Source organism: Meriones unguiculatus, chromosome 5 (genome assembly GCF_030254825.1).
Source record: "Meriones unguiculatus strain TT.TT164.6M chromosome 5, Bangor_MerUng_6.1, whole genome shotgun sequence".
NCBI lineage: Eukaryota > Metazoa > Chordata > Mammalia > Rodentia > Muridae > Meriones > Meriones unguiculatus.
In genome coordinates this window covers 39,944,005-39,962,187 of record NC_083353.1, presented here as the reverse complement: position 1 = coordinate 39,962,187, position 18,183 = coordinate 39,944,005, and the positions used below count along the sequence as shown (strand labels likewise).

Sequence of the window (18,183 nt, the reverse complement as noted above, 5' to 3'; positions counted from 1 at the left end):
AATGACACCTGTAATGAAGCAGCATCAATTTCCTCACCTGGATGTTTTCACTGTCAACATGTAGAAAATCTTTTATGAAATGAAAACATGTCATATTAAGTGACGGGGCAGGTCAACAGCTCCTTCCCAGAAGACTAAGTATAAGAAAAACTTACAACTTTCACACAACTTTCAACTCAAAAAAAAAAAAAAAGGAAAGAAAGAAAGAAAGAAAGAAGAAAGAAAGAAATAAATAAATAAATAAAAAGAAAGAAAGAAAAGAAAAATCAAAGGAAGAAATTAAAAAATTCATACCTGAAGTGTGGTTACATGTTAACATGTAATATGTTCCTCTCACGTGCTGATTAACAAGTAGACAAATACAGCAAAACAGATTCAACAGCTCATCTGACCAGCTAACCCCAGCTGTTCTCTACTCTACACAGCAGTATCAGAACACAATCTTTTCAACTATACACTGGTAAAAAGAAAACTATCATGAGGCAATTCTGGACTCGTATATACAGTGAAGTCATTCAGAGTAATTGCCATGAATACAATCCACTTAAGAAACACATAGCACCAGTCAATGGGACAAAGAAGAAACTGAAATCTACATTAAAAACTCTCTATAAAAATATTTAAACAGCCAGATGCAGTGGCACATGCCTGTAATCCCAGCACTCAGGGAGGTCTACAAAGTGAGTCTAGGACAGCCATGGCTACACAGAGAAATCCTGTTTTGGAAAAACAACAACAAACTTATTTAAAAAGAATGAAGAAAATTAACAAAAAATGATGAATATATTATTAACTATTTATTCTCAAGAAGGTAGAAAAAACAAATTAAGATACAAAATAGAAGACAAAAGATAAAAGTAGAAATTAATGAAAACACACTAAAGAGGCTTAGCAAAAACCTGTATTTTAAACCCTTAATAATGGCCAAACAGAGATAGCCAGTATAAGAAAAAAAAAAAAAAGCTAATGCCATGTTGACTTAGAATAAACAAAATTTTTATAAAGCACTTTCTCAAAACTGACACCAGAAAAAAAAAAAAAACAGTATAGTCCTATGCATTAAGCAAATGGAACTAGTAATAAAAACTACCATCCATGACAATTTCATTAATGGGTTCTACCAAATGTACAAAACTAATTCTAAATTTTCATAGACTACCAATACTTTCATCAAGTCAGTTCAAGGTTGGAAAATTACAAGTGAATATTTCCCATAAGCACAGTTGCAAAAATCTTTAAATATCTGGCAACCACATCAGCACAGGCTACCATGAATGAAGGATGTAGAGTGCAATCTCTACAACATGCACAATAATAGTTTCCCTCCTTTCCCACTTTGGTACCTTAGCTACATAGGTTGCTTCCTTTGGAACAACAGGAAACTTAGGTCCTTCATGCCTGTCTTCTCTTCTAGCTACTATTAGCCCAACCCACTTGCTTTGTTCAAGCTAACCCAGATCTGCTAATGGCCAGATCTCCCTGAGAATTTTTTGTGTGAATGATTAATAAACCTTTCAAATTCTCTTGGTGTGAAGAAAACAATAATTATGAATATGAATCCATCTCGTTTCTGCCAGGGTAACCAATCAACCATGAAAAAAAATGTAAAGATGTCTGTAAGGAGGATGGGAGAGATTTCAGTGGTTGAAACACCTACTGATCTGCCAGAGGACCCAACTTAGGTTCATAGCACCTACATGGTTCACACCTATCTGCAACTCCAGGGATCCGGCACCTTCTTCCGAGTTTTGTGGGCACTGTATCCACATGGTAGAAGTGGGTTGCTAGGGAGTGGGTATTGGCAGTTGTAGCCACGCCCACTTCTGGCCCAAGTCTCTCTTCTCCCTGGTCTACTGAGATAGAACAAGGGCCCTCAAATATTCCCGCAGTCATAATTCCAGCCAAAATAAACCTCTAACCCTGATGATGTTTCTCTGTAAGAAGTATTGCTCCTCTTCCGATCATTTATTTTTCTTTTTAATTATTTAAATCTGTATAGACTCAGGAATATCTCTTTCATACTTCAGTTTGTAAATCAGCACTTAAGTTATTCAGTTCCTGAGAGTGATTTCAGAGCTTTGCCCTTGACTCCCACTCTAGGCTGGAATCAACCATTTCTCCAAAACAAAACAAAAACAACTTTTTTTTTTTCTTATGGAGCACAGTGTTTAAACTATTTACAAGATGTAAGATATATCTGTCTCTGCAACCACAATGCTGGGATTACACATGCCCAACCCGAGGTCTGGCTTTTTCTAGTCTATGGGTACTAGAGCTCGAACTCAGCTCTTTGTGCTTTCAGGGCACTTTTCTAGCAGCTCTAACCCCCCGTAGACCACAAACACAATTTCTCTAACTTTCAAGATTTAAAACTCAAAAAATTGAGTTAATGAGATTTATAAGTCTAAGCACTGTAAACACTGACCATGAAGTTGACATTTAAACCTCGATGTGTACAATGAATACTGCACACAACTGCTATACTTTTAATTTCTAAACATGAAAATAAAATCCATCACTTCCTAGGAGGTCTAATATTCAACCCAGAGGTTGACACCTTGATTTTTTTTTTTTTACCCAAATTTAGTCCTTAATCACTTCAGCTTTGTAAAGAACCTTTCAACTTCTCGATTCCCTTCCTTCTACATCATCTCACTGGAGTGTCAAAGATATTAAATGATTTGCCCAAAATTATGGATGAAAGTAAGTTGCAATTAGTGTTCAAGAATGTACAAGACACACTATGCAGGGAAACAAGTGCTTGCTTTGCTTCAATGAACTGCTACTGGGCCATTCTTTTCCCACCAGTGTCATTTGGCACAAGGAACAATGTCTTAGTTTCCCAGACAATAAAATTAAGTTGTCTTGAAGACTAAATGAGATTGTGAACCAATGTCACTCATACCGGTAGATTTTGAATAAACACTTCCCCTTTCTCTTTTCCAAGCCTTCTCAACCATACCTTCTCAACACACAGGTGATTTTCTCTTTAGCGATAGAAGACTTATGTTGGTATAATGTTCTTTTGGAATGTATACACCTTGCCCTTGTTCATTCAAATTCTGATTTCTCTCCCCCACTTCTCTCCCGGACATTGCATTGTGATACTTATTCTAAGCATCACCTGTCTCAACTTTGTGTAAACATGCCAAAATTAAACAACCAGCGACAATGTTGAGCAATGGAGAGGAAGGAGTAGGAGGGAGAGAGAAGGAGCCAGAGTACAGGAAGGAATGGGAGGCAGAAGAGCAGAGAAGAGGGCAGAAGCTGGGAGAGCAGAGGATGGAGGAGAGATCTCAGAGATGAACCAGACCTAAGATATCACTAAAAGCAAGTATAAAGGGTAAAATCTAAACAGTAGGAAACTATGTGGGCTTGAAGGTTTAGGATGGAATAACTATTGCCCAGCATTGTGATCTAGGTTAATTAAATAAATCCCAGTCTCTGGGTGATTTGGTTATGTAGCTATTTAGGATTAACCACAGCTTTACTAAAAGACATTTCAATAGTAAATATTAAATGCCAAATACAACAGACTTATAAAGGTAAAACTATAATCGGTGATGAATTACTAATATTAGGCTGGTAAGACAAATCTAATTAGTCTGACCATGAATTTAGTTTCTATTCCTGTAACACAAGGTGAAGGAGGCTTCATATCCAGGAACATCATAATGATACACATCACTGTTGGGCTGACTAAAGTGTTTATGTGCCAAAACAGTCAACACTATAAAGTTATGGGACTTTTTAAAATTTCTCTTTTAAATAATAAATATAATAGAAAAATCGAGCTAGAAAGGGAGGAGAGAAGTACACAGAGAACATGCAAGGAAATAAGGTTAATCATAACCATGAACTTAACTGGACTGAGAAATGACTGGATGTGTCTGAGGTATTTACAGAGTTAATTAGATCATGACAACTCTGATCTAAGAATAGCTTAAACTACTGATGGGTTCAAAATGAGAGGGCCAGGCATAGTGGCACATGCCCAGTGGCAGAGGCAGGTGGATCTTTGTTAGATTGAGGCCAGCCTGGTCTATAAAGCAAGTCTAGGACAGCCAAAGATGGAGACACTGAGAAGCCCTGTCTCAAAAAACCAAAACAAACAAACAAGAAAGGAAAAAAAAAATGAGATGGTAGAACTATTCAAGATGAGAAATAGCTGGAGAAATTAGAGCACTATGGGCATTTTTTTCAAGGGTCTCCTCATCATCTTGTAGCCATGATTATGTTGAAGCAAACAAATATCAGCTGACCCCTCTAAAACCATGACCAAAATAAATCTCTCCCCACTTATGTTACAACCTCTAAGGAAATCTTAAGTGCATCTCCAAAATAAATATAAATAGTAAGCCAGGCGTGGTGATGCACACCCGTGATGCCAGTGCTTGAGAGGCATAGGCAGGCGGATCTCTGTGAGTTTGCTGGCAGCCTGGTCTACACAGGGGGTCCAGGACAGCCTGTGTATATACAAAGAAACACTGTCTGGGGTGGGGGGGAGGTGGTAAACTGTACCACTGGGTGACCAAAGGTTCTTTTCAACGTTTTCCATTTCTTACATCTGACATCAAGTCTTGCAAAAAAACTTTTCACATGTTCTATTATTTACATTACCTTCCTACACACATTTACTTACTTACATACGTCTTAAAAGAGTTCTACCAGACCAGTTAGATTCAATCTCCTATGAAGAAATCACACTGCCCTCACCCCCACCCCAAAGTCTTTCTGTTCGCTTAACTATTTAAAATCTTGTTACAAATTCCATCAGTTTGCCTGTTATCACAATGACTCACCCATCTGCAGATACTGGAGTCCCCTCTGGTTTGGAATATTCTTCCAAATCTGAAATGTTCACTTGTGTTTGCCTTGAGGTTACTATCTGGCTAGTCTGAGAAGTTTTGGCTTTCAAGTCCTGAAAAATAGTCTTACTATCTGGAAGAGAAGACTGTGTGACTTGCAAGTCCAGTGGAGATTTAGGTCCTAGAAAATCTAAAGATTCTTGATCCTGTGCTACAGGTTTACAGGTCAGTAATTTGGAGGTTGGTTCCAATGACCTTGATGATATAATTCGCAGATCAGCATTACACTCACTATTAGTCCTTGTTTTAGAAGCAGGATCCAATGAATGAAACCTTTCATCTAAGGTTCCACTATCCAACTTGGAAGAAGTCTTGGGACAAAGAGTTATACGAACACATGAAAGTGCTTTTCTATTTGATGGAGAACATGGATCTGTGCAGTGGTCAGGGGCTGACTGGGAGATATTACTGACCTTGGCTTCAATATTTACCATATTAGAAAAGTATGACTGAGGTACGTGCTCAATCTTTTCTACTGAGCAATCCTGACCTTGAGAAAGGGGGTACTGCTGTGCTCTCATGTGGCCATCTACATCTGGGGCATCACATTGCTGCTCATCAAGAAAATCAGAAGGAAGGTCTGCAACTATATAATCCTGGCACTTAGGAAAGAAAGAGAGGTCTTCTCTTATTTCATGATGGGGGGCTTTGCTTTGCTCAAAGAGTTCTCGTTGTTCAAGAAAAATGCAAGAAGGAAGATCAGGAGTTATAGTTACCTTCTTCTCTTTTACCTCTAGTGTGGGACTTAGTTTGTCCTGGTTAATGACGGTATCCTTACCAGAAAACTGAACTCCCCTGAAACTGCTGTAATTTGTACTGACACAAGATTCAGAACGGCTGACTTTAAAATCTGATTTTTCTAAGAGTTCTTCTTTTTGATGAAAATGCTCAAAACCAAGAGGTAAATTTTGCCCTTGCCTACTACCTACAGTCACTGGTGAATGACTATGTCTTTTAAGTGATGAAGGGAAAAAGGTTTTCTGTTTAAGAGTTCTAGGAGAAATGTACTCTTCAGGGATATGAGGCTTAAATACCCCTGAGGCTGACGGTCCAATACTCTGGCTACCTGCAGTAACATCAACCTTAAAAACAGAGGGACTGGAAATGCACTTAGAGTGTACATGAGAAGAAAAAGTGATGGAGGTAGTAAACTGCTTCTTGGGGTCAGGGGGCAGCATTTGTGATGAGGAAGGAAAATCCATTTCTTTAGCTGGCACACAAGTAGGTTCTACTAATCCTGATGGCTGGGAGTCCATGTTTGCATGGAATGACATTCCAAGACCCTTGCTAATTTTGATGTCACTGGGTGCAAGTTTTTGAAATGGGGAATGATTTTGTAACTGAAAGGAATTCCAAACTTGGAAATGGGAATTGCTCTGATCTATCGATCTGGAAAGGTTGATGTGCCTGCCTCTCCATGATGATGGGCTCCGTTGTCCTCTAATCAAGTCTGCAGGTTCAACAGACCGGAAAACACAACGGCGGCTGTCTGGTCGTGGTTGTTCAGCAGTCAGAGTCCTGAAACATTCTTTCCCACGGCTCTCAATAACAATGTGACTACATACAGCTTCGGGCACACATCCTATTCCCCGTGGACTCTGCAAGCCCTAGAAAATAAAAATAGGTTCCCACTTAGAGTAACCCTAAAGTAACCCAATAGTCATATACTGATTCGTTTTATATCCAAGCTAAAAATGACCATTATGGTCATCTTATTTGTCTATAACACAGGTCAAAGGAAGAGAAGGAATAAAAAAAGAAACTTCACATAATAAAATGGTTCATGGTAATGAAGAACACTTAGGAAACTCTTTTAAAATGTTCTACTTGGGACGAGAGAGATGGCTCAGTAGTTAAGAGCTCTCGCTGCCCTTCCTGAGGGCCTATGTTCAGTTCCCAGTATTTACATCAGGCAAGTCACAACTACCTGTAAATTCAGCTCCAGGCATTCAATACCTCTGGCCTCCAAGGGCACCTACATTCATGTACAAATGCCTACATGTAGACACGTATAATAAAAATAGCAGGGCGTGGAGATACAAGCCTTTAATTCTAGCACTCAGGAGGCAGAGGCAGATGGATCTCTGTGTTGAAGGCCAGCCTGGTCTACAGAATAAGTTCTAGGACAGCCACAGTTATGCAGAGAAACCCTGTCTTGAAAAACCAATAATAATGATGATGATGATGAAGATGACAAACACACACACAAGAACTCTGTGGGTGTAGTTCAGTGGTAAAGTGCTTCCCTACCATGTCTGATGGTGTAGGTTTGATGCCCAGCATAACACACATACAAACAAACAAAGAGGGTAACATAGTTATGTCAATAAACAGAACATAAAGATGAGGAAAAAGAAAATTAAAACAATGTTCAACAACAAAAAAGATTAGAAAATGTAAGTCAAAATCACAATAAATGCTTGGGAGACAAGATCTCTGTAAGTTCCAGGCTGGTCTACACAGTGAGTTCCAGGACAGTCAGAGCTACATAGTAAGACCCTGTCTCAAAACAAAACAACAACAACAAAAAAAAAAACCCCACCAAAATCAAACAAACAAATTCACAGTAAAACGTTACTCTAGGGGCTAGACAGATGTTTCAGTGGTTAAGAGCACTTACTGCTCTTGCAGAGGACCCAGGTTCAATTCCCAGCACCCACATCAGACTAGCTCCAGGGGATACAACATTCTCTAGCCTCCACGGGCACCTGCATGCATATATACATAAACTCATACAGGTATACTCACATGCACATACACAATCTGTATTTTATATGTTATATAATATATAGACATAGATATATTTTTTTGGGTTTTTTTAACTTTTATTAATTACACTTTATTCACTTTGTGTCCCCCTATAAACTATAATATAATTTTTAAAGTTTTACTACAAACCTATCAGAATAGCTACAGTTACAATGACAATACCAAATGCTGCAAGTGGATCACTTATCCTTAAATGATGTGGCTACCACGAGCCCAAGTTGAACTCCTGGACATTGAAACCTCAGAAACAAATGCACATTCACATACAAAGCAACGTAAGTGTTAGTTACAACTCTGTTTATAAAGCCTAAAATTGAGAACTCACTAAAATGTTTTTTACAAGTGAATATTTAAACAAACTGTGGGCAACACAAAGATTAAGCTATTAATAAAAGTGACATCCCAATGAGTCTCTAAAGAATTGTCCTTAATTCAAATATTCTGAATAAAAAAGGTCAACATAAAAAGCTGCATGCTATATGACTTCATTTAATGACATTCTTGAGATTACAAAGTACAGAAAAAGGGACTAGAACAGGGGTTGGCAAATGTTACAGAAGAGGTAGGAGGAAAGATGCATGGATGTAGCTATGACAGGGCAGCCTTAGTTTGTGAAAATCAGATTTTAGTATCCTGATTGTATTAAAGCCAACATCATGACTGGGGCAAATCATTAAAACTCTGCAAGATATTGGCTTGGCATAGTGGTGCACGCCTTTAATCACAGCACTTGAGAAGCAGAGGAAAGCAGGCAGATCTCTGTCAACTTAAGGCCAGTCTGGTCTACAAAATGAGTTCCAGGACAAACAAACATAACAAAACAAAACAAAAACTTTGTAGGACATGATCACTGAAGAAACTGGATGTAGCAGGTCACATGCACTCTCTAGACTATTTCTGCATGTACAACTTAAAACAATATTTGGGTTTTTTTTTTTTTTTAACTCAATTAAGTACACCAAGGTTGGTTTTGTTTGTTTGTTTGGTTGGTTTTCGAGACAGGGTTTTTCTGTATAGCCTTGGCTGTCGTGGACTCACTTTGTAGGCTGGCCTTGAACTCACAGAGATCCACCTGCCTCTGCCTCCCTGGGTGCTGGGATTACAGGTGTGTGCCACTGCAACTGGCTAAGTTGCCATTTTTTAATCTGTGGCTTCTAATTACCCTGAAACCTCTAAACACATCACTGGGATATAAATGCCCTAACTTGAAAAATATAAATGTCCTCCAGTTTCAAAACTGAGAATCATTACCGACTGATAATCATCTAAAATGTGTTTCTCTTTCTCTTGGCCTACTTCCTCCTGTGGCTTCTTTTCATTACCACTCTATGGCCTACCTCTTCCTGTGGCAGCTTTCAAGTTTCCATAATAAACAAATGTCATAGTGATCTTTTCACTTTAAAAGCTCTTTAGATTCCAGGATGGCAACATGACTTCCTGCCAAGCCTGACTCAGTTCAATGCCCAGAACCGACACGGGAGAAAAGAACAGACGACTCTTACAAGCTCTCCTCTGACCTTCACAGGCATGCTGTGGCACCCCCACAAAATGAATATATGTCAATTATTTCTAAATTCATAATGCTTTAGTACCTGTCAAACATTATTTTTAAACTATTCTTCCTAAAATCTTATGATAAGCCAACATATTGACAGATATTAGAGGCTCTTTTTATAAAAGCTACTGTTAATGGCTAAGAAATGGTATCAAACTAAGTGTCCAATATGGATGGAGAAAAAAATGTGGTATATGTACAGAATGGAAAATTATCACTCATAAGGAATGAAAACATCTGCTGATTCTTTTCTACGTATATGAGTGTTTTGCCTGCATGTATGTATGGGTAACACATGCTGGTAACTTCGGGGGCCAGAAGACGATGTCAGATTCCTGGAACTGGCGTTATAGATAGCTGTGATTCTGGGTGCTGGGAACTGAACCCTGATCCTCTTCAAGGACAAATGCTCTTAAACACTGAGGCATTTCTCCAGCCCCGTATCATGTCTATATAAAATTCAAAAGCACACTGAAGAGCAAGCAGAGAACCAATACATGTCAGGATAAGAAATAAAGACAAGGGTAGGAAAGGAGAGCCAAACAATGGCATTTGTGGAGGAGTATTGGTTTGGTTTGGTTTTTGAAATGTAATCTTGCTAAATAGCCTAGGCTTTCTTTGAACTTGCCATCCTCTGTCCTTAGCCTCCAAATATGGGAATTAAAGTGCATGTTACCATATCCAGCTCAGTGGCATCTGTTAATGTTCTATTTCTCAAGCTGGAGAGGAAACACCAGAATAAATTCTCTTTAGATAAGTGCTTTCATTCAAGAAATAGTTCACTAAAGAAGAAAAATAAACCCTATTAAAAAGAAAGCTGAGCAGGGTGTAGTGACACACACCTGTGATCCCACCACTCAGGAAGACAGAGGCAGTCGGATCTCTGTGAGTTTGAGGCCAGCCTGGTCTACAAAATGAGTCTAAAACAGCCAAGGCTACACAGAGAAACCCTGTCTCAAAAAAACCAACCAACCAACCAAACAAACAAACAAAAACATAAAAAGAAAGCCGTTTACATAAAACTACTTTCTTCTTTAAAGAACATATACTTCTGAAACAACTTCCAACTTCTGAATTTAAGGAGGTAAAGGAGACATTTAATATTTCAATTGTAAAAATGCATTGGCAAAACAACTCGATTCTTTTACTATAATAAATTTGGAATTAAATCAAAACTTACAGAATCTAGTCTGTCAATCTTAACTTTTAGAAAATTAAGACTCTAACACTTTACCCCAAGATTATCAGCAACTCATCTGGGGTCATCAATGCCAAGGAGGAGCTCTAATTTTTACTGCCCTTTCACAGTTTCAGTTTTCATTTCTAGGTTTCTTTTATACCTCAGACAAGTGAGTTGCTCTTCCATGACCAAACAACTTTGCCTTTATCTCTTCTACTTTCCTCCTGTCATCTTCATTTAATTCTGAAATGGAGTATCCATAATCACGTTCTAAATTAAGCTTTAGATTCCAGGCTGGAGAAAAATCACAAACAGTTGAGATTAAAAAACTGTGAAACCGGTAATTTTTCAATTGCTACACAAATTAATAAAAAAAAAAAAAAAAAAAAAAAAAGGAAAGGAAAGAAAAAAGAAAAACTCAGCAATACCTGCCCCTTACTGTATACCAAAAAGCTGAGCATGTGGTCAAGTTATGTGACACACTAGTTCCTAAGAGGCAATTTCACTGAAAAGTCTACCCACCTGCCAGAGCAGAGAATTACAGGTATGTGCCACCATACATAAACTAAAGTCTGAGTTTTTTTTTTAAACCAACCTCTACAGATATATCTCTAAAAGAAGCCACTCTACATATAGTATTTAAATCATTAATCTGAATTTTTCTTCTAATCAAAAAGTCTCTTTATCTCCCCTTGGTACCTGCTATAGTTACTAATGCTTCTATGATATCCAATACTTTAAGTTAACAAACAATACTAGGGAGATGTTGACATGATCAAAATGTACAAGAAATAGCACAGGCAGTTAACCTCAAGATTCCAAGCCAGTCCTGAACCACTTGTAAGTTAAAACCCAAAACACATTTCCTTATGTCTTAAAGATTGTTATATCTCTTTTACAAAGATTCTATAAGAGATTAAAGATATCCTCTTTTAGACACACACCTCTAACTAGTACTAAAAACCTTGATAAGTATTTTCCCTAGACCTTAAATCAGCTCCAAAAATTTCATTAAAAAGCAAACAGAAAGCATATATAGCTTTAGTATACAAAATAACTTACAGAAGAGCAAATTAAAAACATCTGTGTCCCCATAAACTCAGACTAGCACTACTGATCATATATCTTATTTAGAATTCCAAATGTCTCATTTTAAATTGCTACGCTATAATGTTCACAACCACGAACACGCCTGTATGACAGCTAGTTCTTACCTCGGGCTTGGGCTCGGACCCGACTCTCTTCCTCCTCTGCATTTTTAAGTATCTGTTTGGCTTGATTCAGTGAGGATTCGCACTGCAGAAGGTACTTCACATGTGCACCCAATGAATCTACACTACCACAGTAATCCTCACTCTCTGACAACCCCTCCTCTTCTCTGCTATCTGGTATGCTTGTCTTGGTTGAAGTATATGGAATGAAGTTTAGAAAAACATCAGAAACGGATTCTAAAGTCTCCGGTAAATTACTGTCCCATGAGTAGCAACCATCACTTACGTCACTACTCGAGTCACTCTTTATGATTGTCATCATAGGGATAATAATTTTATTCCCAATGCCTGTTCTGTAACCTTCAGTTTCAGACCTCATTACAGACCTGGCAGCATCATACGGCCTGAAAGTTTCATCAAATGACACTCTAGCTGTGCTTTCTGCTTCCTGTAGAGGACTTCTAATTGTAGTTGAACTAATAAACTCCCAATTTTCAACACCCCTCTGGCACATAAGGTTCGTCTGTGTGCCAATGTCCTTTTGTTCATACTCCACGTGTGGGACTTCCTCTGTAAACAGCCCCCTTTGGGCACGAACATCAGTTGTGGGGGGTTCTTTGAAGCAAACCACCTTCTTGGATTGTATAAATGAAACATCGTTAACATCTCTGAAAGGGACTAAGGGAGCAGGGAAATTGCATCGTTTCAGTGCTATATTTTCTGCCTCCATTAAAAGAGTCCGAATTTCTTTAAGAGTTTTGGAACCAGGATCTATATCCCGGATTTCTTCATAGCCAACATCGCCAAAACCTGAAGATTCTGGCTTACACATGGTAACTCCATCATCAATTTGTGAATTTAAGGGTATACTGTTTGTACTGAGACAAGACTCAGGAGAATTCAAATGATCTATCAGCTTTTGGGCATGTTCTGACACAACCTGGTGGTTTTCACTGTGTGAATAAGTACCAAAAGAAACTGTAGATGAACCCGAAATCTGGTCAGCTTGACTAAGGCCACTTGAAACCTTCAGAGAATCTTCAGTTAGATGTCTGTCTGACAGTTCTTGTGGGTAAAACGTATCCGACTCCTCTCTGTGAGAATAGTAACCGGACAGAGGGGCTGGTGAAGCTGTGCTTACAACAGTTGGTTCAGAGACAGTTGAAATCTTCGGAATATCTCCACTTTGATCTCTATCTGATAACTGTTTTTGAACAATATTAACTGGTTTTACTTTTTCAGCGTAGGAATCATGAACAGCTGTTGGTACTGGAGTCTTTTGGTCATCTGGCCTGTTCACAGTTGAAACTGCAGGCTTCTCTCTATGTATGTAGAACCTGTGAGTAACTGTTGGCGACACAGTATTCTGGTCCTGTGGATCTGCAACTGAAATATCCTTGTGTGAGTAGGAACCAAAGGAGATTGAAGGTCTCCTGTTCTGGTCAGATAATTCAAGAACAGTTGAAGCCTTCAGAGAATTTTCAGTTAGGTTGTGATCTAGTGAGGCCTTTGGGTAAAAATCAATGAACTTTTCTCTATGGACATAAGAACTAGAAGGTCCTGTTGGTGCCCCAGGCGTCTGTGCTGAGTGCACAGAACCAGCTGATGCTTTGCCAGCCTCTTCTGTTAGGTGGCTGGCCAAAAACTCCTGTGGAGATAAAGCATTGGCCTCTGTCTGTGGGTAGTAGCTTAAAGGTTCTGTCGGTTTCTCAGCCTTTTGGACAGCTGGTCCAGGATGAACAAAAGCACCTACTGCAGCTCTACCAGTATTTGGCAACTCCTGCTGATGAAAACCACTAAGCTTCTCTCTACTTGAGTGGAAGACTACCTGTGACCCCGTCATCTGATCAGTAGAGCCAGAGCCTGCTGCTTTCAAAGATATTTCAGTAAGATCTGCTAACTCCTGCTGGTAAGAGATGAGGGGCATCTCATCATGTGAGTAAGAGACAGAAGGCACTACTCCAGGAACACCTAAAATTTGCAAGGCTTCTTCAGTAAGATCTGGTAAATCCTGCTGGTAAGAGACACTAGGCCTCTCTCTAAGTAAGGGAACAGAAGGTGTTTCAGTTTTCTGTGCAGTAGGTCCAACACCACCTAAAACTTTCAAAGCTTTTTCACTAAGATCTGGAACCTCTTGCTGGTAAGATATGGTAGGCTTCTCTCTGGATAAGTGGGAAGTAGAAGGTGGTGTTAGTATCCCAGTCTTCTGGTCATTTGGTCCAGAAACAACTGAACCTTTCTTAGTGTTTTCAGTTAGATGAGTATATGGCAACTCTTGGTGAGAAGAAGCATTCAGGACTTTTTCATACTCTGGATTTGAGTACGGAAAAGAAATGATGACAGGTGGCCCACTCTTCTCATCAGTTGGTCCAGAAGCAACCGAAGCTTTGTGACCTTCCTTAGTTAGTTGACTAGCTGACTGACGGTAGATAATAATGGGCTTTTCTCTAAAAGAATAGGAAGTAGAATGTACTGATGGCTCCCCACTCTTCAGATCAGCTGGTCCTGCAGAAGCTTCTGTAGGAAGATGACCATCTGACAAGGCCTGTTGGTAGAAAATAATAGACTTCTCTCTAACTCCAACTGCAAGGGAACTTGAAGGCCTTGTTGATATACCAGTCTTCTGCTTAGCTGATCCAGAAACAGCTGCCACCTTTAACTTCTCTGCAGTTAGAGGACTGTCTAGCAAACCAGGTTGGTAGAAAATGAGGGGCTCCTGTCCAGAGGGGTAGGAACTTGAAGATATGGCTGATGTCGTAGTGTTCTGGGCAGATGAGCCAGGAACAGCTGAAGCTTGCAGAATCTCCTCAGGTAAGGCTTGTTGGTAGAAAATAATGGGCTTCTCCCCAACTGGGTAGGGACCGGAGGGTCCTGCTGGTGTACCAGTCCTCTGCTCAGTTGGTGCAGAAATCCCTGCAACTTTGAAAGACTCTGTGGATAAAGGGTTACCTGGCAAGCCAGGCTGGTAAAAAATAATGGACTCTTCTGTGGAGGGGTAAGAACTAGGAGATACTGTTGACGCTCCAGTGCTCTGGTCAGGTGGTCTAGGAGCAGCTGAAACTTTCAGAGACTCTCCAGGCAAAAGACCACCTGGCAGGGCCTGCTGGTAGAGAATACTAGGTGTTTCTTTTGATGAACCAGAAGTAGAGGATACTGTTTGTGTCACTGTTTTCAGGTCTACTGATCCAGTAGTACCCAAGACTTTGTGGGTCTCTTCAGTTAGGTGGCTGTCTGGAAACTTCTGCATATGAGAAATACTAGGCCTCTCTTTATATGAGTAGGAAGCAGAGGTTAGAGCTGACATACCAGATAGCTCATCAGGTGACTTAGAAGTTTTGAAAGCCTGATGACTCAAATAACTTTCTGGCAAAGCCTGGTGATAAAAGGTATGAGGCTTTTCTCCTTGTGGATGAGAAGTAGATGGCAGTGCAGTTATCCCAATGTTCTGGACAGGTGACACAGGAAGAGCTAAACCTTGTGTAGACTCTTCACTTAAGTGATTCTGTGGCAACTCCTGTTGGTAGAAATCAGTATATGTACCAGTAGAGGCTGAAGCTGGAACATCAAACTTCTGGTCAGTCTGCCTAAGAGCAGATGAAGATTTTATAATGTCTTCAGGTAAATGACTGCTTGTCAAGGCCTGTTCATCGGAAACACCAGGCTTGTCACTTTTTAAGTAAGAAGTTACTGTTGGAAAGCTACTCTTCTGGTCACCCAGCCTAGGAGCAGCTGGAGATTTTATAGTCTCTTCAGGTAAATGACCTCTTGTCAAGGCCTGTTCATAGGAAACACTAGGCTTGTCACTTTGTAAGTAAGAAGTTACTGTTGGAAAGCTACTCTTCTGGTCACCCAGCCTAGGAGCAGCTGAAGATTTTATAGTGTCTTCAGGTAAACGACTGCTGGTCAAACTCTGTTCATAGGAAACACCAGGCTTGTCACTTTGTAAGTAAGAAGTTATTGTTGGAAAGCTACTCTTCTGGTCACCCAGCCTAGGAGCAGCTGAAGATTTTATAGTCTCTTCAGGTAAATGACTGCTTGTCAAACTCTGTTCATAGAAAACACCAGGCTTGTCACTTTGTAAGTAAGAAGAAGTTACTGTTGGAAAGCTACTCTTCTGGTCACCCAGCCTAGGAGCAGCTGAAGATTTTACAGTGTCTTCAGGTAAATGACTGCTTGTCAAGGCCTGTTCATAGAAAACACCAGGCTTGTCACTTTGTAAGTAAGAAGAAGTTACTGTTGGAAAGCTACTCTTCTGGTCACCCAGCCTAGGAGCAGCTGAAGATTTTACAGTCTCTTCAGGTAAATGACCTCTTGTCAAGGCCTGTTCATAGGAAACACCAGGCTTGTCACTTTGTAAGTAAGAAGAAGTTACTGTTGGAAAGCTACTCTTCTGGTCACCCAGCCTAGGAGCAGCTGAAGATTTTACAGTCTCTTCAGGTAAATGACCTCTTGTCAAGGCCTGTTCATAGGAAACACCAGGCTTGTCACTTTGTAAGTAAGAAGTTACTGTTGGAAAGCTACTCTTCTGGTCACCCAGCCTAGGAGCAGCTGGAGATTTTATAGTCTCTTCAGGTAAATGACCTCTTGTCAAGGCCTGTTCATAGGAAACACTAGGCTTGACACTTTGTAAGTAAGAAGAAGTTACTGTTGGAAAGCTACTCTTCTGGTCACCCAGCCTAGGAGCAGCTGAAGATTTTATAGTCTCTTCAGGTAAATGCCTGCTTGTCAAGGCCTGTTCATAGTAAACACTAGGCTTGTCACTTTGTAAGTAAGAAATTACTGTTGGAAAGCTACTCTTCTGGTCACCCAGCCTAGGAGCAGCTGAAGATTTTACAGTGTCTTCAGGTAAATGACCTCTTGTCAAACTCTGTTCATAGGAAACACCAGGCTTGTCACTTTGTAAGTAAGAAGTTACTGTTGGAAAGCTACTCTTCTGGTCACCCAGCCTAGGAGCAGCTGAAGATTTTATAGTCTTTTCAGGTAAATGACTGCTTGTCAAACTCTGTTCATTAACACCAGGCTTGTCACTTTTTAAGTAAGAAGTTACTGTTGGAAAGCTACTCTTCTGGTCACCCAGCCTAGGAGCAGCTGAAGATTTTACAGTGTCTTCAGGTAAACGACTGCTTGTCAAACTCTGTTCATAGGAAACACCAGGCTTGTCACTTTGTAAGTAAGAAGAAGTTACTGTTGGAAAGCTACTCTTCTGGTCACCCAGCCTAGGAGCAGCTGAAGATTTTAAAGTCTCTTCAGGTAAATGACCTCTTGTCAAGGCCTGTTCATAGGAAACACCAGGCTTGTCACTTTGTAAGTAAGAAGAAGTTACTGTTGGAAAGCTACTCTTCTGGTCACCCAGCCTAGGAGCAGCTGAAGATCTTATGTCTTCAGGTAAATGACTGCTTGTCAAGGCCTGTTCATAGAAAACACCAGGCTTGTCACTTTGTAAGTAAGAAGTTACTGTTGGAAAACTACTCTTCTGGTCACCCAGCCTAGGAGCAGCTGAAGATTTTATAGTCTCTTCAGGTAAATGACCTCTTGTCAAGGCCTGTTCATAGGAAACACCAGGCTTGTCACTTTGTAAGTAAGAAGAAGTTACTGTTGGAAAGCTACTCTTCTGGTCACCCAGCCTAGGAACAGCTGAAGATCTTATGTCTTCAGGTAAATGACTGCTTGTCAAAGCCTGTTCATAGGAAACACCAGGCTTGTCACTTTGTAAGTAAGAAGTTACTGTTGGAAAGCTACTCTTCTGGTCACCCAGCCTAGGAGCAGCTGGAGATTTTACAGTCTCTTCAGGTAAATGACCTCTTGTCAAGGCCTGTTCATAGGAAACACCAGGCTTGACACTTTGTAAGTAAGAAGAAGTTACTGTTGGAAAGCTACTCTTCTGGTCACCCAGCCTAGGAGCAGCTGAAGATATTATAATGTCTTCAGGTAAATGACTGCTTGTCAAGGCCTGTTCATAGAAAACACCAGGCTTGTCACTTTGTAAGTAAGAAGAAGTTACTGTTGGAAAGCTACTCTTCTGGTCACCCAGCCTAGGAGCAGCTGGTGCCTCTGGAGTCTCTTCAGGTAAATAACCACCTGTCCTGGCTTGTTGATAGAAAATACCAGGCTTTTCTCTTTGTGAATACAAAGTAGGAGTCACTACTGAAAAACCATTCTTCTGATCAGCTTGTCCAGGAAATGCTGAAACTGTCAGTTCCTGACCAAATTCATAACCATCTGGCAAGCCCTCTTGATATGAAAGACTGGGGTTTTCTCTTTGTGAATAGGAAGAAGAGCTTACAGGTGATACTCCAGTACTTTGGGTAGCTAGTCCAAGATGAACTGAACCTTTGAGAGCCTCTTCAGATAGACTGCCTTCTGGAACAACCTGCTGATAGAAAGTACAGACTTTTCAGGCTTTTCTCTATGTGAGTGAGAAATGGAGGATACTATTGCTATTTCTGGTCAACCAGTCCAGAAACAACTCTTTCAGAGCTCCTCAGTAGGATAGCTATCTGGAAATATAGCTATCTACTTTGAGAAAAGACTGGGCTTCTCTCTCTGTGAGTACAAAGAGGGCAATGCTACTGCCACAATCTTCAAGTCGTTGGCTACAGT

The 18,183-nt window shown here is 40.1% G+C and overlaps 1 protein-coding gene across 7 annotated transcripts in view; it reads right to left on the bottom strand.

The window, feature by feature from the left end:
- Alms1 (ALMS1 centrosome and basal body associated protein) overlaps window positions 1-18,183 on the bottom strand; it is a 97,613-nt gene that overhangs the window by 51,545 nt on the left and 27,885 nt on the right. For 6 of the 7 annotated variants that reach the window (XM_060383640.1, XM_060383644.1, XM_060383642.1 and 3 more), the window contains exons 8-10: window positions 11,587-17,956; window positions 10,533-10,666; window positions 4,803-6,475 (exon numbers count right to left, since the gene is read on the bottom strand). In XM_060383640.1, the coding sequence (XP_060239623.1) occupies window positions 4,803-6,475; window positions 10,533-10,666; window positions 11,587-17,956 (8,177 nt within the window). The remainder of the gene's footprint in view (window positions 1-4,802; window positions 6,476-10,532; window positions 10,667-11,586; window positions 17,957-18,183) is intronic. The other variant, XM_060383641.1, reaches the window with a different exon arrangement.